The 24341-nt window shown below is 41.3% G+C and overlaps 1 protein-coding gene across 2 annotated transcripts in view; it reads left to right on the top strand.

Annotated features, from left to right (window-relative positions):
• Positions 1-17381, top strand: part of C4H4orf19 (chromosome 4 C4orf19 homolog) — a 44184-nt gene extending 26803 nt beyond the window's left edge. Inside the window, exons 5-6 of one of the 2 annotated variants that reach the window (XM_021396627.1) lie at positions 13634-13681; positions 14754-17381. In XM_021396627.1, the coding sequence (XP_021252302.1) occupies positions 13634-13681; positions 14754-15711 (1006 nt within the window). In that variant the 3' untranslated portion in view covers positions 15712-17381. The remainder of the gene's footprint in view (positions 1-13633; positions 13682-14753) is intronic. The other variant, XM_021396626.1, reaches the window with a different exon arrangement.

The following is a 24341-nucleotide window of genomic DNA, read 5'->3' as shown; positions in this document are numbered from 1 at the left end:
ATTAGGCATGAGGAAAGGCTGTTCGGCCAAATACATGATAGAACAGGGAGTCTAAGAGGCAAAAGGTTTTAATCAAATTTCCACATGTATGCAAGCCCTCAGTAACAAGGCCCCAGCTGGATTCCCACCAGCTGAGAGCTTGTGAACCCTTTGCTGTAGGACGTGACTCTACCAAATTTCCTGTGAGCCGAAACGTTATGGGGCTGCTGAGGCTACAAACCCTGGCAGGAGCATTAAGACCACATCTCACATAGAGCATCATGCTCAACCTAAAACACAAAGCCACAGCAACCTCCAGTCAAGACCACCAGGGAGACAGTGATTACTTTTACATAGTATCCAAAGGGTAAGCAAATTGCTTCATATATTAATTAGCAGCCCTGGTCCCATTTAACCCTCAGCCTCAAAGCTGCATCTCACAGCTATCAAAGCCACAGCCTCAACAGCATGCTGCACAGAAGGCTCAGTACCTGTTTCTAGGGCTATTTCTATTTCCAGTGTTTTAAAAAAACATTAAATACAACTGAGATTTTCAGACCAAGGGATAGAATCCATGAATTCATTCTCCAAAGTACAAAGTTGCAAAGAGACACTTTAGTGAGACTCTTAGTTACATAAAATTAGCTACAGCTATTTTTAGACTCCAGCTGTGTCCCCAAACACAGATCGCCACTCCGCCAAGCCTAGCACAATTACTGAATCAAATATAGTTTCTCTGCTGATTGCTGCTTTCACACGTACATGACCATCTGCTTATCACACCCATTTTTTATTTATTTATTTTTTTTTAACCTCATCACACATTTAGACCATACACTCCTTGAGAAACAGTGCATTTCTATGTTTGTGCCTACGCAACATGGCCCTAAACACAATTTGGGGTTTTAGGCACCTCAACAGAACAAATTATGGTGATATATAGGATTAACAACTTTAAAAGACTGGAAATATAAATGTCAGTATCTTGAACAACAGAGTGATGTAAGCTTGGGAAAAACAGATGTAGGGAATAAACTTGGCTGAGAAGGAAATGAGTGCTTTTATGCTGCAAGCTATATTTGTTTTTCCTTTGTGCAAACTGGCTAATGGTTGTGAGAGTTTCGCCCTTTGCCCAACTCTTTTTTTTAATCATCGAAAATAAAACAAACATTTTGTGTGGTAAATAACGGGTGGGGAAATGCTCTGTGACCGAGTGCTGCGAGTGATGAGGAACTAGTAAGAGAGAACGAATTTCCCTCTTAAAGCCTTATGAATATTTAAAATCAATTGAAAAGAGCATAACAGGAAAAAAAGAACACAGAGATCACCTCTAAGTTGCACCCCACAAGCAGTATGGGCTCTATACCACAGTAACTGGGGCCTCACAGGGAGCTCCACCTTCTCAGAGACACTTAAAGAAAAACCCTGCAGCTAGCATGGAGATTAGTCAGTGAACAAACAGAACAAGAATGGCTTTAAAGTAAGAAACTTTGGCAGGGTGGAAAAAGGAATGATCCAACCGCATGTTAAAAGCCTCCCATGTCTCTCAGAGGACAGCAGCAGCAGGGCAGGGACTGTCTGCAGGCCCACTGCTCCTAGATGAGGAGCAGGCTGCCAAAGGGTGCTTTCCAGGGCCAAGCACTTCTGCTGCCTCTAGCTTAATTCTTGCAGCACTACAGCCCTTTATTGAACATGGACCAAGATAACGTGCTGGAAAGTGAGGAAGCAAGCATTAGTGCGGACTAGGAACTGAGTGCTCAGCACCATCAGCTGAGCAGAATGCAAAAGTACCAAAAGGCAGAATATGCCAGGCTGGCATAAGAAGTGTGTGGGAGAGCAGGGAAAGTTGTCTCTATGAAGATAAGGGCAACATCTACGACGAGGACAAAACAAGGGACTTGACTCGCTGACCAGCAGCATCAGGAAGGCACTAGAGGAAGCAAAAGACCTGTTACCAAACCAGCAAGGTCAGACAAGGACATTCAGAGGAGGAGCTAGCAGGACCTAACATAGCTATGCATAACATCACACTTTGTGGAAGATCTGCTTAGGCAACAGCCAACAGTTACAACTCAAAACAAAACACCTTTGTAAAACTGATAGCATCTACTTTTCAGTACTCTCTCCTTCAGCCAGCATACCTGCAGACAAGTGCAGGTGTGCTCACGCTGTGCTGGCAGCACTCAGGCTTCTCTGCCTGGGGGTCTGCCTGCCACTGCATCTCAGTTTGATGCAAAACAGGTGCCAGAACAAAACAAGAACATGAAGGGGCAAGGTGTGGGTAGAAATATCATCAGGACCTGATGAAAACACAGCTAGAAGATGGGAGGCATGAGGATTGAGTGGCAGTAAAGAAGGAAAGTGGTTTCTGATGTTGCATTTATATCAAATCAGACTCTCCCCATTCCACCTAAGGTATTTACACTGGCATGGAACAACTGGCACTTGTTGCCACTGCCAACCATACCAGTAAATTTTCCTGGCATTAGGACTACATATACAGAGATAATTAGCAGATATTTTTTCTGATTTCAGCAGCATCAGGCTAAATCTGACCTTCTATCAGCTCTTTGATTAGGACTAGGAATGTAAGCAGGTATTTTCACTGCTCTGAGCAGCCTGCCCACCAGTGTTGTTTCTCTTCAGACTGTAGCTGGACATCATGCTGGCAAGATGGTTTTCCCCAGTGCTGGGAAACACCACAATTACAGAACATAATGGCTCCCGCACAGTGGACACAACTCTCAGCTAGAAGGCTGCACTCTCCCTTGGGTGCTGTTATGAATAGTCCAAGGATATAATAGGCAGCTTGCACCATTTTGCATACATAGTAATTAATGTCTACTGCTAATGGGATCTCAGGATGAGAAGGACAGTAAGTGTAAATTTTTGTCGAATATTATTGCAAATTTCCTGGATAAGCACTAAAAATGTACATATACTTCCAGATGCCATCCTGCAGATAGATGTTAAAGTCATGATAACATTACACCCACTGGTTCCTTGGTGAGTGGGCCACAACCTGCTGATTTGCTGCTGCTGCGGTCAGTATTCATCAGACAAGAGGAGCGTTTGTTATCTGAGTGTTTCTGAACACTAAGTTGATTTGCTCTGATTTCTTGGAAAGCATGGGGCTAAACTAATCCGAAACTTTGTGTGACTTGGTTTTCACCCTTGCCATGGCTGCTTCTATAGCACTGTCATTTAAGGATTCCGTTATCTTCTCACAGATGCTGAAAAACAACATTCTGCACCATCAGAACTACTTTCTCAGCAGAAGACTTAAATCTATGTCAGGTTACAAAGTACCAGCATTTCAGTTGTATAAATTCCCAGATAAACAACATGATTCTGAGGCATGAGAACCTCCAGGTTTTGACACCTACCCTGGTTGAAGTCACATTTCTCCCCTGAAAAAAAAAAAAAACCTACAAGTTTAAAGCACTTTCATGACTCCATTGGGATTAAGAATAAAGAGTATCCTTAAGTCCCTACGTACGCACAGAAACAACCCTAAACCTCATGCCCTAAACAGCATAATGAATGTAACAAGTTCTCCCATCACTAAAGCAAAGAGTTGTTGCCTGTACTCCATATTAATGTGTAATATCACCCAAAGGTTTGCTACTTCAGCCACAGAAAGAATCAGGCCACTGCACTGAACACTTGAGTTCTATTTAGTTTTTCCAGGGAGAAAAAAAGAGAAGAGGCAGGGAAAGATGCATGACTGAATTGAGGAGGTTAGATTTTGGGTCACGCTGATGCAATTCCTATTTCTTTCGAGAAAAGTTAAAGAGTGATAGTGTGAATAAACTTGAATGAATCCATGGGGGACCTGTCAGAGGTATGAAAAGGTCCACTAAGCATGGATAAATGAAAAAACTTTGGATGACAACAAGTAATAGATACAGTAGGTATATACCATGTTATTTAATGGGACTGAAATAATAATAGTTCTGAATTGTTTGTTTTTTCCTGAAAGGAAAACTTTTAAGAAATGCAATCAAATAATTCTGACATTGCCTTGCCAAAAGCTGGCATTTTGACAAAAATAAGTGATAGAGTGTTTTGTATTTTTTTACTATAAGAAAAAAATGAAGAAATATTAACAGTGTAACAGAATTGTGAAAATTTTCACAGAAAATAAAGTATTTTTGATGATATTTCCAAAAATTCCCTTCAAAACAAAGGTGCAGTCAAACAAAAAATGCATTGCATAATTCCCCCCCTTTCAATTCTAACTGAATAATCTTTAAAAAAAAATATGTAAAGATTCTTCTCAACAGCTACAGATAATCTAAGAAGGATAATTTGCATTCATGCAATAATGATATTTATTGGTGAAAAACAAGGAATCAGTGAAAAGGGTCAAACCTTTTGAGAGAGAGAGTGCCAGCAGACACACGTATCTAAGGCTGACTGCCCTAAATTACCACTGTGGCTAAAGAAGTTTGTCAAGAGTCTTCAGTGGGTCCCCTCTGACAACTTATCATCAGAGTTAGCTGTACTGGAGATGCATGCAAACAGTTCAGTGGGTAAGTGAGGCCTCATCAGAGGACAAAAGGATCTGGCAGACCTGAGCAGCTCCCCAGATTTGTTTGTCAAGTAAGGAAAAGAGCACATTTGAGGGGGAGGAGTAATGTAGGACAGGCAGATAGAACCTTGGCAATAACCTTGTGCTGGCAGGAGGATAGCACAAGGCTCTTTCTGGCAGACACTGACATTCCTTACCCCAAAACATAGTGTCTGCCACTGTCAAAACAGGAGGATAAAGCAAGTTCCACCCACAGAAGCACTTGCATCTTCTCCTTTCCTTGCAGAGCAGTGCAGACAGCGGGGGCTGCATAACTGGGATGGAACAGACGTATTCCCACTAGGGCTGGACTGCAGGCTGGTTTGATTGTGGAAATGACACATTTGTGTTACAGTTAAAGAAAGTGTGAACAAGAAGCCTGAAATCAATTCAGATACAGAAAAGTTAACAGGCAAAGCCAACTCGTGAGGTGGGACCATTTTCTGTAAGGGAGCACATTATGATGCCTCCTCAGGTTGGTTCGCTTATTTTAGATACTATGCAACGACAGTTGGTTTGCTCCCTGAAGCACTTTTAAAGCAAATTACCAGTGTAAGAATCAGTCAAAGGAAAGGAAAGCAGAGAGGTTTCAGTCCAGCTTTTAAGTACTGGTCTTACTGCAGAGACCTTACTGCAGATATCACATTGTTGCCTTCATAACTGCCCTAAAACAAGAGATGCCAAAGAATCCAGACACTCACTGAAAGACATTAGACATGCCACACTGTTTTATTTCCCACAACTTTTTGGTTGTCATCTATATACTAATGTGACAGTTCCAACTAACTTAAGCTATAACTTTCAGGTACAGGAGCAAAGATGATCTGGAGATCCCCTAGGACAAGGGGATTCTGGGCCCAGCACAATTCTCTCTCTTTGGAAACAGTCTGTCCTCAGAATAGAGAGTTAGGTCAGGATAAAAACAGATTTGAAGAGTTCTCTGTACATTATGGGAAGCAAAACACCTCTCCAAGATGCTATTCACCCCAAAGCAGCTATTAGCCTGTGCACAGATTTGCTAAAGCAGTGACTTCCCTGCTCTTTCTTCCTTAATAGCCTTCTCTCTGTTATCCTTCTCCTCCTCTACCACAGGAGGGTGTTTTTTCTAGTGTATGTTTACTAGTTCCTTAAATTTCTAATTATAGTCCTTCTCCACTCTACCATCTGTCCCACAATCTTTCCATGCTTCTTTTATATTATCAGTCACCCAGACCAATTGTTCTGCTGCCTCCTCCCCTCAGTAACAAATTACACTTCCCTCCTCCACACCTCAGCACACCTGATCCTTTCTCAGCCTTTGGCACACACACTGAGGACAGCCTCTGAAATCTGCTGAGATAAGAATTCCTCCTCAGCACAGAAGGCAAACCACAATGCCCAAGTGGGGAGAAGCTTGCCAAATCCCACAGCTGTCTGAGGTTATTCTCACCCTAGACCATCAGGGTCTAGCCTGACAAGTACCTCTACCTGGAAAAGGGAGCAGAAAAGTCATCCCAGACCACCGAGAGATGCAGCATTCAGCTTCAGCAGCACAGACAACACACATGGGTAAAAGCACATTACTTAGTAATTTAGAGCGGGAAAGGATGGAAGAGAGCAAGAAGTCAAAGAAAACAGCAAAAGCTTATAGGGAATCAGAATGCAGGGAAGAAAAAATAAAAAATTGTCTTAAGAAGAATGACCCAGATCAAAAGTCACCAAGCCAGGATATGCACATTTGTGACATACCAGAAAATACATATATATAACATATATATATATATGCGCTCTCTCTCATCTTTCTGCCTCTGTTCTGAAGGGATTATACATGTGAATACATACATATATAAGACAGAATCAAAATATAACACCCCATAAACAGAAGTTGAGATTGGCTTTTTTTCTGTTTCCATGTAAACTTCTAGGAATATTGAGACAGGTTGTCAACCAATTTTTATCTCTGAAATGTTTGCCCTTCTCTTTTCATGACATTATCATTTGCCTTTTGTTTATTCATAGCACAGGTACAGTCTAAATAGACAACAGAAGCTGTGTTATTACATAATTTAAAATCAGATACGTTGTGTTTCTCAAATCTGATAAAGCAAAGCATACTTCTCTTAAAGCACCTCTCTGCGCCTTGTAATGCAAGCTTACATTTGCAGAGTCAGACATCTTACATTCTTGTCATCCACAGCAAGGTCTCACACTTGAAGAAAAGCCCCTTTCCATTCTCAGAGGAGGTTCCACCAGCAAAACACCCTCCCATTTTTCAGCACGTGTTTGTCTGACACAGTTGGTGTTCTACTCTCCTCTTATTAAACTCAGTTACAGACTCCTTAATAGCCAGAGCAGCATTTTTCCCAACTGATTTAAAACAGTTGCATTCCTATATCATTTTCTTTCAAAGTAAGGAAGTCCCTCTCTTAACATCAGGTCTTCCTGGTCTCTGTGAACACTGATTTAAGGCACTGCCAAAAAATAATACAACTAGAGTATCTTTTGTATGGTCAGTTCAAGGTCAGCAGGAGTGGCTGGGGAAAAATCTGAGCCTCTTCCATCTCCTTCACTGAAGAAAAAGGGAAAAGAGTATTTTTACATTAACTGGCACTAAATATGCAAACCATGATGTTCTAGTACTCTTCCTCGCTACAAGAATCTGATATTTTGAAGAAACTAGTACAAGCTCAGCTACAGAGATCTTTAGCTGAAAAGGAGAAGAACGAAGCTGAGTATAACAATTTAAACCTAGGCCTCCCTCATTCCTTTCTCCTGAACAGCATCATCTCTTTCTTCTAAACCCTTAAAAAAATAAGTTTATAAATCTATGCTTAACATATTAGTAAAGCTTTAATGCCAGGTGACATGTTGACGTTTGGAATTAAGCGATTGCATAATAACCACTGGCAGAAACGTACAGGTCTTCAGGAACTTCATACTTGAAGAATGATGTCCTGAACTAACAGCTGGTTGACTGAATTCTGAGGAGCTAGATGTTAAGGTCAAGCACTTTACCACCACTTCAGATAGGCAGAGGTTTGGGTTTTTTTTTGCTTGTTTGTTTTTAATCTAAGCCCACAAAGTGTTTTGCAAGGCAGCAAACTGCACTGACATGTTCAGCTCATCCAAAAGCGTCTTAATTCAGCAGCACAGAACATCTAATAGAATAAACATTTTATAAAAAAACAAAGCTTGAACAACAAAAAAGAATGCAATGACTTACTCTAGATGTCTTTCTAAACTCAGTCAGAGATAACTTATAATTATCCATTGCCTGAGCTCTCCAACCCTTTTTTGTTGCCAGTCTGCATAGCACGTGTTTGATTTAAAATGCTCCAGACAGGAGGCTCTTAATGTTATTATTTGCTAGTGGAACTATGAACACAGTATGGAAGTCTTTAGAACAAGCTACATAAAACAAAATAAGTAGGATTAAAGCACATCTTTTCAAGCTATGAAAGCAATTTGCTCCTCAGAATTCCTTTCCAACCTTGGTTTGAAATATTATTATAATAAACATGGTCTGGAAAGTAATGCCTCCTATTTTATTATACTGGCCCATGACATAAGAAGCAGATGGTGGTGGTATGACAGCAGAGGTTGAACCTTCCTGCCAATATTCCATTACATTTTGTTGCTGTGTAACAGATGGCAGCAGAGGGTCAAACTGATATCTGATATGGAAGTGCATATGAAACAAAGGTGAGTCTTTGAATTCTTCCATGGGGAAATAGTTTCACTCATTGACACTCATCAGTGCTTGCTGAGCATTCATGGAAACCAAACAGTGGATGGGAACACAGTGAGGCACCGGGTGGTGCATTTCAGCAGTAGTGACGGTGACATGAAAGACAAGTCATGTTCCAGGAAGTCACTCACAGCTCTCACACCACAAAATGTAGAGTGTCTCAATGAGGTCATCCACGAGAATTGTTGGATTACCACCAGGGAATTGTGTACAGAGCTGAATATCAGATTCAATGTGTTGGAAACAATGGCGGCAACATTGAAATATCACAAAGTTTGCGCCATGTGGATCCCATGAATGCTCACACAGGAGCAGAAAGAACACTGACTGTATGCAAGTTTTTCAGGACTTATTGAGCCAATACAAGTTTGAAGCTGACAGTTTCCTGGATCACATCATTACCAGTGATGAGACATGGTGTCACCACTACGAACTGGAAAAATCATCAACTCTGATTGTTACACTGCAACACTGACTAGGCCAAAGGCTTGAACTTCCAGAGTAAGGCCAAAGAAGACATCCTTTCTCTTTCAACTCAATAACACCAGGCCCCATACCAGTCTGAAGACCATGGAGCATATTGTCAATCTTGGCTGGACTGTCCTACCATACTCACCATATAGTTCACATTTGGCATCTTCTGAATTCCATCTGTTCAGGCAAATGAATGAAGGACTGTGTGGGCAACACTTTCCTAGCAACCACACCTACATAGCAGCTGTGAAACAGTGGGTCACCTCCGCTGGTGCAGATTTCTTACAAGTGCAGGTTCTTGTTCATCACTGGTGAAAACACACAGCTAATGGTGATGACTGTGTTCATTGAATGGCTTGAGTTGGAATGGAATTCAATCATCAGGTGCCAACCCCCTAACCCTAGTAGCTTTCCAGGCTATTTCATCCAACTGTTCCTTAAACAGCCTGAAGTTCAGGGTCCTGACTTCACTTTTCGGCCGGCCTATGTAACTCATGATCACAAACTCAACCAGAGTATGGTTGCTGCAGTCCAGGTTTCCTCCTATCTTAATGTCTTTAATGATCTCCTTCACACTGGTGAGCATCAGGTCCAACAACGCTTCACCTCTGGTCAGTCTGTCCAATCCTTGAACCTGAAAGTTACCATCAATTTACACCAGGAGTCTCCCGGATCATTTGCAGCTCACAAAAATATGAAAAAATAGTGTTTTATAACTCAGAATTTGCTCTATCAAATAGTGTTATTGTGCTCTTTGCATCTTATAGCTTCCATGGAAATAAATAGGAGGCATTACTTTCAGAGCAACCTATGTATATATAGAAGGAGAGGGCAAGGAGGAGGAGAAAAGACCAATGGTCTTCTCAGATGGTAACATTGTAAAAATATATTCCTACTTCAAGGATGTCAAATAATTTTTAAGATAATACTGCATAAAATATTTCCATGTGTTACAGCTCACTCATGCCAGTGAACAAATTTAGTTGTAACTAATCAGCTGAAAAGCTTAAACACAGTAGCTGCAGAGATCATTCAAATAGTAAAGTGCTTCTTATAAAAATAACAATGGTAATTTCCATTTATAATTGCTTTCTGTGAAAATCACAAACATCTCCACAACAGAATGACAGACAGCAATTAGCACCTCTCAATAGGTAAAACCTATACAAGCAAGATCCTTTTAAAAATCACAGAGTGTTATAAATATCGGCAATTAGTAGGAAACTTGTCAGAACAGATTAAGCAGAAGCAGCCTGACGAGCAGTGCCCCCACCCATCTTGAAGCAGGATCTGCCCTCAGTACTGGGCTACAGGCAGACTTGGACTGGTTTCACCAAACCAAGTGATTTTAAAGCCAAGCACCAAGGCCTGCACAGGCATTTCAGTGGATTCACCTGGCAACTGACAGCAACTGAAGCCATGATGATTTACCAGAGCTGAAATAATATTTGCATACTCATAGCCTGTGGCAAGCATGAAGGATAGCAGCAGCTTCGCCTCTATAGAAAGAGGCTTAACATAAGTTACCTTTCCCATGGACAAATCACACAGTCACTGTGACTTACCTAATGCACGGCAGCCACTGAGACTCGAAGGCTGAGATTCTCAAGGGTTCGTCAGTTTTAAGCAGTTTTTGTTCTTTTGTTTTAGAAGCAAGTCTAAGCTAAAACTAAATACGTGATTCAAATCAAGTGTCAACATACAGCTTAGCTCAACTGAATTAACTTCAGATCACTCTTAAACTAAAGAAAGGCTAACCTACGGGTATCCAGCCTTCTGGCTTGCCTGGGATGCACTGAGTAAAGAGGAATTGTCTTGGACCACATATATGTAGGTCACTCCAAAAGTAACGCCTCCTGTTTATGTCCATGGAAACTACAACACAAACAGTGAGGACAGCAACACTGTTTGATAGAGCAAATCCTCAGTTACAAAACACTGTTTTTCAGCACAGTCACCATCATTACCTGTATTCTCATCAGTGAGGAACAAGAGCCTGCATGCCACACTTGTAAAAACCTGCACCAACGGAGGTGACCCACTGTAGTTATCACCACTGCTGAAACACACCACCTACTGTCTTACTGTGTTCACATGCATTTTTTGGCCTCCATCAATGTTCAGCAAGTGTCAATGAATGAGTGCCATTTTTTCCACACAGAGGAACTCAGCGACATACCTTTACTCCATACGCACTTCCATTTCAGAAGCCATTCTGTCAGAGTGCCCCTCTGCTGCCATCACATGGCAGCAAAATGTAATGGAATACTGGTGGGAAGGTTCAGCCTCTGCTGCCATACCACCAACACCCACCTGTGTTCATCAGAAATTTTTGATGAAATTTTTCAGTGCTTCATGTTCACAAACGTACATTGCTGCCAAAAAGCGATGACATGAATTAGATGTGACTGTGAAGCAAGGGGTATTTCTCTCTGCTAACATAGGGCTTATAAAAGTCCAGTAGAGAGAAATGATCAGATTTTTTTAATATCTGATTGCAACTCTATACATTCCATTTGAAAATCTGCAGGTCATGTATTTATGCTGACTGAAAACTGAGTCACAAATTTACAAAAAGAATGATAATTTCTTGGCAATCTTGAAGTCTGTTCTCAAATCCCTTTATTAAAGCAGAAAGCAAGGCTGCATATTTTTCGCTGTTCACAGGACTGTGTTCAGTCAGTGCATCAAAATCCATGAACTTACGTGCCATAACTTGAGCTGGCAGTGCACTGCACCCCATGCCCTGATTTCAGCTCAGATGGAGCTCATAGCACACCACTGTCTGGTTGTTGCTGAGTGACGGTGTCAAAGCCACTGCCATGATGGCACAGGGTTCGGGGCAAGCCAGACATGCCTAGGCTAACTAATTCAGCTTTCAGAACCATCAAGGCAAATTAAAAATTATTCGTTGTCCAGAAAAGGCCACAAGAGCTGGCTCAAACAAGCCTCAGACCGTGTCAAACCTGCCCAAATCCCTTCACACTGCAGAAGAGCTGCACACGAGTAGGGTTAGTATTCATGGCCACATCAGCTGGTTTTTGCAGGCTCTTCCGGCAAAAAACAATGCATCAGGATTCCTGCTGTGACATTATTGTGGAGGGCAGTGGCACACAGCAAGAAACCAGCAGAGGTGTAAGAAGAGAGAATGCATTTAAGGAAGAGAGATAACCAGCACCAGACAGAAGCAGCAGAGCAGCTCAGTGCAGGCTGCCCTGACAGGCACTGAGCTGCAGGAAACTGCCTAACCCTTACTGCATCTTCTGCTCCAAGACAGATGAGGCACAAAGACTAAAGGTACAGGTAGGAGCAGGTAAGAGCCAGCTGCTGAGTGACTGCAGGCCCTCAGATACTCCAGAAACCAGGGGCTGGATGTGAGGCACTGTGCACAGTGCTAGCAGCAAAGGCAGTCAAGATTCAGAGGGAAAAAAGGGACTCATAAGCTAACAACACAGCGTGAATTATAACTTCTGCCAGTGTGATCACTGCTGGGCAGTTCAGGCCATGCCTGGTACAAATAAATCAATAATATTTTCCTTTGGTGTTTGTGAATAACTGACTCTAGAAAAATATCCTGACCTTGTGTCATCAATTTGTCTTATGGGAAGCAAGTTGCTGTCCTTAGGCAGTGGCAAAAACATGCAAACTGTAGTTCATGAAGGGATAAAGAAAGAGTTTGAATGCCAACAATGGACAACAACAATTAACAAGCTGTCCTGACTTAATTAACTTAAAGGCAAGTTAAAGGGAGCCCAAACCTGTAAAATCAAGATTAACTTTCTTCCCAGGATTTGGGGTTGTCCAGATCTGTGCCTTCATTTAGGTTTAGAAGGTAAAAGTTCTCAAGGGTACAAATTAACAAAATGTTTCTTCCCATAGTAAAAGACTGACAGATGACCACATATCAGGTGGCTCTCAGCATGTCACCAGATCAGGCAATGACACACATCCACAGAAAGCTTGCATTATACTGAGATGTAGCAAGATGCAAGCAGTTTGATAGCTTTAGTCAAACCCCGATGAATTTATTGTAGTAAAATACAGGCACGCAGCACTGCATGTAACTAAGTGCCAATCCCAGCAACATCTCTGTATCTAACCAGAGGATTAATAGAATTCAGCAAGGTTATCTCAGCACTCAGTAGCTCTCACAGAGCCAGCAGAGCAGCTCCCCACATTGTGAGAGCTCTGCACTGCGGTTCCATCCTTCATCCATGAAGGATGCCAAAACGCAAATCTCCAGAGAACAATGACAAGGACGACCTAATGTGCTACTACTGCATGAAGTAGTGTCAGTACGCATAACATTTCAACAGCTGAAGATTCTTCGGACTGAGTACGAGACCTGAAGGTAGCAGGGTAGGACCTGTACTACCTATAGTACAGCTGCACCAGAACTCCTGCCTGCTCCAACACATGGACCAGAGGACATCAAACCCTGCTAGTGAGAGTCAGGAGTGAGTGACACAAAAGCAGGGGATCCATCACACGGGCAAGGCTAAGCTGTGGAGTTTCTCACTAAAGGATGCTGTAGATGCTAGCTGTCAATACAAAAACATTACTAGTTTGTCTTAGGAGTCTCCGAATCATAAAAACTGCTGCAGACTAGGAAAACATTCTGGAAGAACACCATTATCTGATTAAGAACTCTTAAATTCTTCACCAGATTATTCTCCAACTACAGGTCACTATCAATGCAAGACAGAAAGCTACAAAGATCTTGAACTGTACTGCATCCATTCTTGTGTAGGCGTGTTTCGTTTTAACTAATAAAACCCTTCCAAACATGAACATAATTTTCAATACAATTACCTAAGCATTAATTTCATAATGCTTCACTCATTTTCCTTCTCCCTTATCTTCCCTTTCTCTCTTTTCAGATTAAAGAAAATCCAGATGGGGTGCAGGTGCTGCAAAATGATACAAAGGTACAATAGAATAAGAGATGTTTAGACTGAAGAAATGAAAAACATTAAAACATGTCTGAGCTCCTCTACACCTACTGCTAAAACTAGTTGGAGATCGGAGTTTTCCCAGAGTTTGGGCATCTTTAAAGTCACGCCAGAGCATAGATACTCTGCTTTCTCATGAATGCCCTTTTGATTTATTGTAATTGATATCTATTTCTATAATTCCCGAGCCACAGAAGTACTGTGTGGAACTGAAAACTCACCTTTACCAAACAGATTTTCCTTATATAGGTAGCATAAGCGACCCTCAGTTCAGCAGAATGAAAAGCACAGACTTCGTCAGAACTTTCCTCTCTCCTAAAAAATGAAAATCAGATACAAATCCTTGCTTTCGTCATAGTTTCTTATTTATTTTCAATTAAATTATTTGCAAGCACAATTTCCATGTTAAAAGTCTTCCTGAAGAAGACTTGTTTTAGAAAGACAGCACTTCAGTCCCACTTAATGGTTACTTTTCTCCTTGGTCACATCTCCAGAACAAGTAAGGAAGTGGGAAAAAGTACTGGTCCGACAAGAGAAGGAGGGGAAAGAAAAATACAAATTCTGGAATAAATCAAGGAACTGTTAGGATTAGAAGGAAAAATGAATTAAGATAAAGGAGGAGACAAACACAGAAAGGGAAAAGGACAAAGAGGCAAGATTTGAGAGGAAAAACATCAGAAAATATTTTGGCAACTATATGAGGGCATACCAAATAACAGTCTGATGACTACTCATTGCCTAATCCACCATCCAGAGGAATAAAATAAGAGAAGCTTGAAACATGCAACAATCAGCAGAAGCTTCTCTGATACCTTCCCAGGATCCTGGTGAACCTCACTATAGGGGTGAGTTAGTTCTTGCCACTCTCAGGAGACTACAGCATAATCCAACACTTCATTCAGTTTAAGTCACTCTTAGGACCTCGGGTAAAGGAACTGGTGTCACTAAGATCTCAAGCTTAAAATGAAGCATAATCGTTGTTCAAGTTCTACTATTCTACTATTAATAGTCTAATTAACATTTCTTCTACAAACTTTTCTTACTCCAGCTACATTTTTGATCCAGAAGAATTACAACCACCTGGGTGCACTCATGAAGGAAACAGCTATAAACAAGATGAGCAAAAAGGCAATAAATCTAAATTCAAGCAGAACTGTGAAATTAAAGAACAGAAAAAAGAACTCCAGAAGGATGAGCTAAATACAACAGGAAATAAAAATCAGGTAAATAGCACAGGGGAGACCCTCTGGAACCACAGAGGTAATGCTTTCCAAGATGATAGCCCCGTGAAGTGTGTTGCAAAGCTTGATGTTGCAGTCAATGGTGGCAACTCCCATGCTGGTGTGCACCCCATCCTCAGCCCCAGCACAAACTCAGTGAAGGAAGCCAGTGAACAGGGCACCTCCAGCCAGTCGGCAGAGCCTTCTTCGGTCAACACTGGAGACTCCCACTCCAAAACAAATGAGCGTGGCCAAGAGTTTGACATAGGAGCAGGCAGTCACAGGAAGGCAGACTGCAGTCAGATGAACAGTATTCGCAGTGGGAAGTCCCAGTCTACAGGAGATAGCAACTTTCTCAAAGGAAGTGCAATATTGGAGACACAAAATATTGATGCCATAGAACTGCCAGATAAAGATTATTGCCAAAATGACAACCAAATCAGGAACCATGTTGAAAAAGATAGCATTTCAGTCAACTATGCACATTCAGACCAAATGCCTAAGCATTCAGCAATGCAGGGCCAAGACCTTCATGTAATCCCACCTTTGCATATGAAGGGAAGAAGTATTGAGCTTTTTAACACTGACTCTGCAGGCTCAAATGAGGATATTCCCAATAGCATTGCTGCCACGGCTGTGCCCACAGCAGCACAGGCACCCACACATCACAGCCACAAAGACATCAATGGACAAATTGAGGAGGAAGATGCAGAAGTAGCAGCAGCTCTGGCTGCACTGGAAGCTGCAACTGCAGGCGAAGACCTGGAAGAGGATAATGAATACTAGATGAGGGTCTCTTTCTGATACACTGGGTGAGATCCAGATATTTTTTTTCCTGGATCTACATGAATGCATGTGCTGTTTATGTGGACAGCTGTTACAAACCGCATATATAAAAAGAGTTGGGACTAAATCTCTGTCCCTTCAACTGTTTTATACAGCCTTCTAATTTCTACTGCCTGAGGCACATACATTCTTCTGTACAGGACCAACCAGGAAGGCAAAGCATCATTCCTTACACACAGGATATTCTGCTGTATATCCATCTCATCTGGTCTCATACAAACGTTTCCTTCAGTTTTGACCCTCAGGAGGGTCTGTGCACACTGCATGTTCCAGGTTCAGAAAATTTCCATTATTTAAAACTGAACTATAGAAGCCATGGAGTTAGAAATCACAGATTTTCATGTTAGCACAAACAAATAAAACTGACCCACAGCTCTATAATGCAGTGTGAAAGGAGGAAAGCAGGTTGGCTCACGCTTTAGTTTGTGTGCAGCTAGGGTTAGGATGATAACTCCACCTTTTCTGTTATACCTCCCCTGGACTTGATCTGATACCCCAGTGATCTGCTTTAGATCATTAAAACAGCAGAAGCCTAGCCAAAGTCAAGAGTGAGAAAGTCAGGTGGTTTAATGAGCATAAGAGCTGAGCACACAGTAACAGAAGTGCTGAAGAGGGATCAAAATTAATTTCTACTAGATAGATTAAAACCATCTTGAAACCACAGCCTGAGGCCTCTGAACTCTGATAAATTTGCCAAGCACACATCACTTGCCTTAACAAGACAGTCTGTGAACAGGTTGTGTCTTCAAGCTCCCCAGCAAGATGTGGTCCTTATACACAACCACTGAGAGCCTGTAAGGTCAGTCTCTGACTTGACTGCAGCCCCTAAGCTTACAGCAGGAAAGATTGAGCTTACAAGCTGAATTAAGCATAAGACCCCAGAACATCAGAACTGCATTCCTGGTATGTTTACCATTTCTCTGATCTTCAGACTATTAAGTTACTTTTGTTGGATTCCTTGTGGAAATCAAAGGAGTTAGAGACCAACTTGGTGCTGTTGTTTCATCAAAAGGTGGATATTAATGGTTGTTATAGGAAATGCTTGACATTTTGTACTGAAACGTTGCAGTTTCTGAGCCTGTTAAGCGCTCAATAAATTTTTTTAAACTTATGAAAAATTATCTAGTTGTTTCTGTACTTCGTATAATTCTGATTATACAACAGTTACTTCAAATAAAAGGTAAATCCTTCATTAAATACATAACAAGCATCAACTATATATTTGCCAACAGTATATGCCGAATGCTAGAACCTTTAACAGACGTGAAGACCAGAATAAGAGGTGGGTTTTAAGTAATGTATAAATATTTACTGAATTTGTTTAAATGCACATTCCCTCTTTTTATCCAAATACTGCAAGATTAAATCAGTTTATCCATTTCTCTAAGCTAGGGACTTCCAGCATAAATCAAAGTCATTTCTTGTCTGTCTCTCTGAGAAGTAAAATACAGCAGATAAGAGTACACTGTTTCCAAAGGACTTTCAAACCAAGGCAGCTCCCAGGTGCACTTAACCAGGTACCTCTGCTGAGGCAATGCCCTTGACCACTGGGCACTAGCCTTGCAACCTCTGCAAGGACCGGGTGGGCCGTACATGCTTCTTGTGGGTCATGTTCCCATTGCCTTAATTGCAAAGCAGACAATGCAGTGCAAAACAAGTACATTCACTGCACAGAAAATGCCTGGTCAATGTTCCTCTTGACTGAAAAAGTAAGTCAGGTATCCGCGTACCTCAAATCTGCAGGATACAAAAAACTTTTCTAAAACAAGTATGAAGTATCATCATCATTCAGATTTCCCTTACCTCCTATCTAAAACTATGCAGGTTATTATATATACATAAATATGTATACATGCCCTGAAGGTGTCCAAGGTCAGGTTGGAGAGGGCTTTGGGCAGCCTGATCTAGTGGGTGGACTGGAACTGGATGGTCTTTAAAGACCCTCCCAACCCACACCATTCTATGATTCTACATACGTATGTGTGCTGAGCAACAGTTATGTCAGATACTGGTGTAATCTCAGACATAAACCATGTCCAAACCAATGTTTTGTACATTCATTTATGAAGTAGAACCTAAGTGCTTCTGTTTTCTCTTGAAGCGAAAAGAATGAGAGAGCTAGTTGGCCAACACCTATTGTTAATGTTTCTATATTTGATGCATTTCTACACATGTAAGTGTAGAAACATTTGTCTAGTAATAAAGAACAGACAACGATATGGAAAACTATTACAAAAGCTGGAAATTCTATAAAAAAAAGAATCCATCTTGGAAGCTCATATTTTACTGGTTATTCTCCAAAGTTAGTAACATGGCTTAAAAGGAAATTGTAGTCTTTCTGTATGTAAGAGAAGGATGTTGAATATGAGTAAGCTTAGAATGTTCTCTTTCAGCAGTGGGTCAGAACTGGATAATCACCAAAAGAATTTCAGATCATCACATGGATCCCAAATATGAACAATAGAGATGGAAGACGTCCCAGTCCACTCAACTCAAAGAAATTAATTGATTTTATCCCTAAGTAAATATTAAAGGGCACATTTGTTTACAGAGCAACAACAGAAACAAAGATACAATACTGCAGAATTCTTCAGTTCTGCAAACAAAAATCATAACAAGAAAGTAGGAACCTGGAAATAGATAAATTCCACTCCGATTTTTTTTTTTTTTTTTTTAAAGAACAGAGGCAATTGGCTGGGCAAGTGTTGCTATGGAGACTCTCCATTAAAAATTAAAATCCAGAAATAGAAAGTCTATTATTTGCTAAAAGATGCAATAAAGTAATCTAAAAATATGATTTTTTTATCATGTAAAGTCATGAAACAAGAAATTCTGACTTACAACGTGAGGGAAATATTAATTTTTATATTTTTATCTGCAGTTATCATTTTCTAAATGTGATCTAATTTTCCATAAAATTAATTCTTGCCAATATATCACATTTGGCTAAATAAGAATAGAATATATGAACATTTATAACAGCCTATTTATATGGTATTTCACACATTTATTCAAATGCTTAAGTTGAACTTTTTAATTACATTGAAATTATTTCTCTCAGTGGATTATTTACCTTGAATTGTGACATCCCTCCAAAATTAAATGCAGTGGAACTTACTTAGAGTGCTAAGAACAAAAGTAAGTTTATCAGTCAGTCTACATGGGAACTAATTTATTTTTAAAGGAAGTATTATCAACAGAGTTGCTTCAGACACTGTCCCAGGTTTTAGTACATCTATGTCTCATGCAGTGGTTAAGACTGTTGGACGCAGATAAAGAATTCTCAGCGGTCTTTCCAACAAGAACTGCCCTTGGCAAATAATTTTATTTTTTTTTTCCTTCCTTACCATCATGAAAACAAAGTAGAAAGTCCCCAGCTTTCCAAATTTCACACACTCACATCCAAAGTCAGACAGCTCGGTCTTAGTGCTCTTTCTCCACAAATGATTTCACTTGGGGTCTCAGAGAAATTTGTTTTAAAACCTTCAATCATTTTGAACCTTCACAGTCACTTTCCAAGCTTTAGAAGAGAACTAGAATTGAACTAGTAAACAGAAATATTCAGATGCACCCACAGATAATATTACTGAGTCAGCTGCTACTGACCAAGCAGTGTTCCAGCTGCTCTGGGACTTTTTCTAAACACAAGCAGTCACATTTTTATTAAAGAATGTTTTTCTTTGATTGAATGATTACAGCTTCAGAACAGATCACTATTCAGCAGCCTGCCCACCGCTTCTCTTGGGCAGTGACTGACTTGCTGCCTGAGCCCCCCTTCCCTGCTCCCTCATCCTTTTGTCCTTTAGTCAGAGATGAGCAATATCCCCTTGGACGACTTTACTCAGCAAACAAGATTCTCTCAGTGAATCTGGACAGACAAAGACTATCTTGATTTTGTTTTTAACCCAATTGCTGAAGTTCATAAGCAGTTATCTCACAACCACCCTCACAAACAAAACTGCGTGGAAGCTGAGCAGTTCCCTGCCATGAATCTCAACTGAGATGATCACAGACCAAACATGACATACCAGCTTTTTTTCTATACTTCACAATTCAGTTCTGTACATTACCAACAGGGGAAGAAAAAAAAAAAAAAAACAAAAAAAAAGTCTTTCAGGAAATACAGCATCCCATTACATCAGGTGGCAGATAACTTAAGAAAAAGCACTGAACCAGCCCCACAAGGAAACCATGTCACAGGAAGGCTGTGGTTTAATTTGTTTGCTCACTGTGCTCACTGCTATTTACTCTGAGCCAGAGATTAGCTTCATTTCATGAGGGTGCAGAAGCAAGGCAATGCCTTCAGCCTCTCACCTTAACCTCAAGGCTGGCCAAATTTTCAGTGATCCCTGATCACATACACTGTGTCCTGCTCTTAACAATCCAAGTTGCACCATGAAGTAGCCAGTAGGTTAGTGAGACTTATCCTAAAGGAGAGGAATGTATGCAACAGATGCAGTATGACTATGAGCAATAGGACCAACACAAATGTATCAATGAGATGAAAATATCACATAAGTGTTTGATGAGAAAATGCAGAGATTAGGCCAAGAATCTCCTGGAATTAATGCTATAGGTAGTTTCCAGCTCTCGTCTAGTGTTTGATATCTAAATAAAGCTTTACTTTCTTCCAGTTCTCATTTGAGAATCAATTCCAGCAACAAGGTAATAATAAAAATTAAAAAAAAAAAAGACTACAGGGACTTTCCTCAGATGAGGATAAAATCATCAGAAAAATCTTCAGAGATCTATGCAAATTTTAGCATTTCCTATACACGATCTGTCATATAAAAAGATTTTGCTGTGGCCCAAACCCGTACAGCTTTCTCCAGAAGGCTCATCTCTCCTCCCAGAATCCGTCTCCGGGATGGAGGAAACATTACAGACTGTTAACCCAATGAATTTCAGTGCGGTAGATATAAATGGCACAAAGGTTAATGTATGAAGCATTCGGTGCACTTTGCCAGAACAATGACGCCGTCTCATTTTGGTTATTGTTAATTTCTAGTGATTAATCTCCTGTTTATTGAAACTCGCGTATGAAACTCATCTAGTAAAACAGCTTCAAAAAAGAAAACCACCAAGATTAATCAAAATAAAAATAAATACATATATTCCGCCCTAATTGCGAATTGCTTTTCCAGAGTCATGCATTTGTGTTAATTAGTAGCTGATGCACACCGCTATTGTTTTGACGTGAGCCACACATGTCCTGTTCCCTCTCATTGCTCTGATTAAAAATTTGGCTTGGGGAGAGGTTTGCGTCGTTCCTCTCAGTAATTGCAACAGCCACTTCCCGGCTCCGGGAGGGGCACAGCGGTGGGGCTCGGCTCGTCTTCCCCCCCCGAGGGACGGGATGGGGACAGGGCAGGAACGGGGCAGCCCCCGCCCCAGCACCTCGCCCTGCGGGCTGTGGGGAACGGGGGACCCCGCCGCCCAGCCCCGGGGTAGAGAAATGCAATTGCTATGAAACGGTGAGGTACTGATTAAACTGGAGCTTTTTGTTGCTTTTAAAACACTTAAGCGCACGCTCCAAGAAAGTTTTCTTGAATAATCAATAAAAGCGTCAATAGCTCCCTCTGCTGCCAAAAATATATTCCAGCTGCTCTACACCAAACTCGCAGGTCGCACAAACCATCACGTTCCTGCACGTGTCCCTCTGTACACCCACACACCTAGTAGACCTTGAAAAATAGAAACTGCAATATGGGATGGGTATTTAAACATCCTCCTAAAATTGCTGCTTTTCAGGCATCGTTATTACGACTGCAATCAGGATGCTAAAAGGCCAGTAGTTAACTATCCACCATTCCTTTAAGATAATTTCAAAACATTATCTTATTCCATGCAAACACCATACCACCTTACCCGGGTGCCTCGCTGGGTATACAGCAATGTATCCACACTGAGCAGAGGGACCAAGAGTACCACATATTTAAAACAACAAAGAAATGATCACTGAATGACTGATCACACATGGACTCCTTATACCAGAGGTTCCCCATGCACTTTTTGTCAACCAGAAGCCCTGAAGGCATCTGAAGCCCCTGTAAACATTTAGATGGTTACATGTTTGATTTTATTTTTTTTTAGGACAGCAAGACAAGCCTCTCTCAAACTGGTACTGCCCTTGCCTGTTCTCAGGCAAGGAAAAGTACAGTAACAAGGGAAGCAGGGGAGAAAATCAGAGGGCTTACCTGTGTAAAGTGAGTGATTACACTGACAGAAAAATCCCTTTGCTAGTGTGGCTCTGTGGAACAGGACTGTGCTGCAGCAAATCTTCATGCCATTGCAAGCTTATGGCACGAGGAGTTGCAGAGGTATAATTTTAAAAGAGCCATTTCTGTTAAGATACGACAGTCCTACCCTGCGGACGTCAGAGACTAAGGCAAAGCAGGCTTGGCTGTGTTCCCAGAGACAGGCAGCCCAGCATTGCCCACAAACAAGCACCTATCTGCCCTGGACTAAGGCCCAGCACAGGAAACCCAAATTCACAGCAAAACACAGCAGTCCACGCTCTGCTCCAAAACAGCCCCAAAGTCGCTCACTCTGCAGTTCTCACACCTTTCCTTTATGTCTCCTCACAGGCTCGCACCATCTTCCAGCTCTGCAGGCCTGGGCTCTCTCCCCTCTTGCTTTCTCTGAGAGCCAGAAGGGGCTCCTCCCATCCCACACCACTCAGCTTTCCCTCCTTGCTCCAGCCTGGTGCATTCTTTAACTAACTTTTCTTCACCAGATGACCTAACACAGTCCTTACACCACCTGAGAGCCTTGCAGCTCTGCAGAATGGCAGTTGAAATCAAGCGTGCTGTGTCACAGGTGGGACTTGTAGGCAGCAGGGGGAAGAAACAGCTCACCCAGAGCATGAGGTAATGTCAGACTGCAGTAGGAAACAGAGCAGTAGTACCTTATCATATGTGCTCCACAACTAGAGGAAAAAAAAAAAAAAAAGAAACAGATGGAAGGTGCATCTCTAGAAGAGAGCCAGTACTTTGGGCCTAACTTGAAACTTTCCTCAAAAAAAGTCCCAGTCAAACACAGGACTTCACAAAACTGTAGGAAAATCAAAGCCCATTTATACCTAGTCAAGCCACGCGCATTGTTCATTAGATAACGAAGGATCTGCACTTAGATTTCGCTGTTTGTTCATCAGCAGTAGTACTACATACCCAGCAAGGAGAAGGATCGAACTGCTTGGAAGTGCTCAGGAACAGTGCTTAGATGGGTACAGGCTGATTAGCACTGTGAGCCACCTGCAGGGCACAGGTGGCAGCATTCAACATCCAGTAAACATCCAGGAAATTTAACTCCTTAGAAGAAGCAGATGCTCACATTCCATCCCAAGAGGCATCAGCAATATCACACTAGAATAAACTGCTTCCCACATCATTTTGTATCAGCATGCAGGTACAAGCTCAGTTTACCAGAGGGGAGAACCACCCTTTCTGACACCCTTTTCCTAACACACAGCATGCACCCACCTCCCCCTTCTGTGTCTGCCAGCATGAGCACAGCAGGCAGCTAGCCCCATCTCCCAGCAGGCCTAGGGGAGCCCACGCATTCATCAGCAGAATGGGAACAGCCTGGGTTAACTTCTACAGAAAGTGCACAGATGCAACAACTGCCCATACACTTGAAACAAGCTGGAAGACACTTTGGCAGTTTTTTCTTTTTAAAATGATGTCAGCTGCATATGACACAAACACTTGTCAGTACACAAATCATATGAAGTTCCAGTTTTGTCAGAGTTTCTGTACTTGTGAATAACAAGGAAAGAATTCAGAAAGAAAAGAGCGAAGAGCCACCAGGTACACCACAGCATGCTTTTCAACTGAGTGTTGGTGACAGAGAATCAGAAATGAGAGAAGCTCTTTCATGCTTACCGTGTTTCACACGGTTATGTTGCACATGTGCTCTTTACCAATAAAATCACATATCATTAAACAGAAGTAGCTCCCTCATCTGTTTTGCTACAGCATGAGGTAGGCTGAGGAGTTTTGGCATAATGCCTCATGTAATAAAATAAAGCACCGTGTTGGGGGGAAATAACAGTTTCCTTCTGGGAAAATAAAATTCACATTTCTTTTGAGGACTGATCTATGCCAGCTCAATTGTAACGTCTCAAACTTCAAAACAGAAATCCTTTTTTATTCAACACATGCACATAGCTAATAAAAGTATATGTACTGCACAACTGCAATCATTATCTTTTCAAAGTTTGATGACATGGTTATATTTGCATTCAGTTTTCAATTAAATATAACCTGAAATTGTTATTGCAAGCAGAAGAAATGTCAAGGAGGTGAGCATGGAAAACACACAAAGGGAAAAACAAGATGTACAGAATATTACACTATGGTTATATTGTTATATAGATGAAAAGGAAAAGAAAATGTCTGGAAATGAGAATCAGAGTGTGTGCTCAAATTCCATTAATTTTCTAACAGGCTGTCTCAATTCTCTGAGAAAACAGAGGCCAGGAAGAATGTTTTTCTGTCTTTCCCCCCCCCCCCACCTAGTTCTCACTGTAAACCACAGCTGCATATAAACTTCTAAAACTCAACAGACCC

This window comes from Numida meleagris, chromosome 4 (assembly GCF_002078875.1).
Source record: "Numida meleagris isolate 19003 breed g44 Domestic line chromosome 4, NumMel1.0, whole genome shotgun sequence".
Lineage (NCBI taxonomy): Eukaryota > Metazoa > Chordata > Aves > Galliformes > Numididae > Numida > Numida meleagris.
The sequence above is the reverse complement of the archived record's forward strand: the minus strand, read 5'-3'. Positions and strand labels throughout refer to the sequence as shown.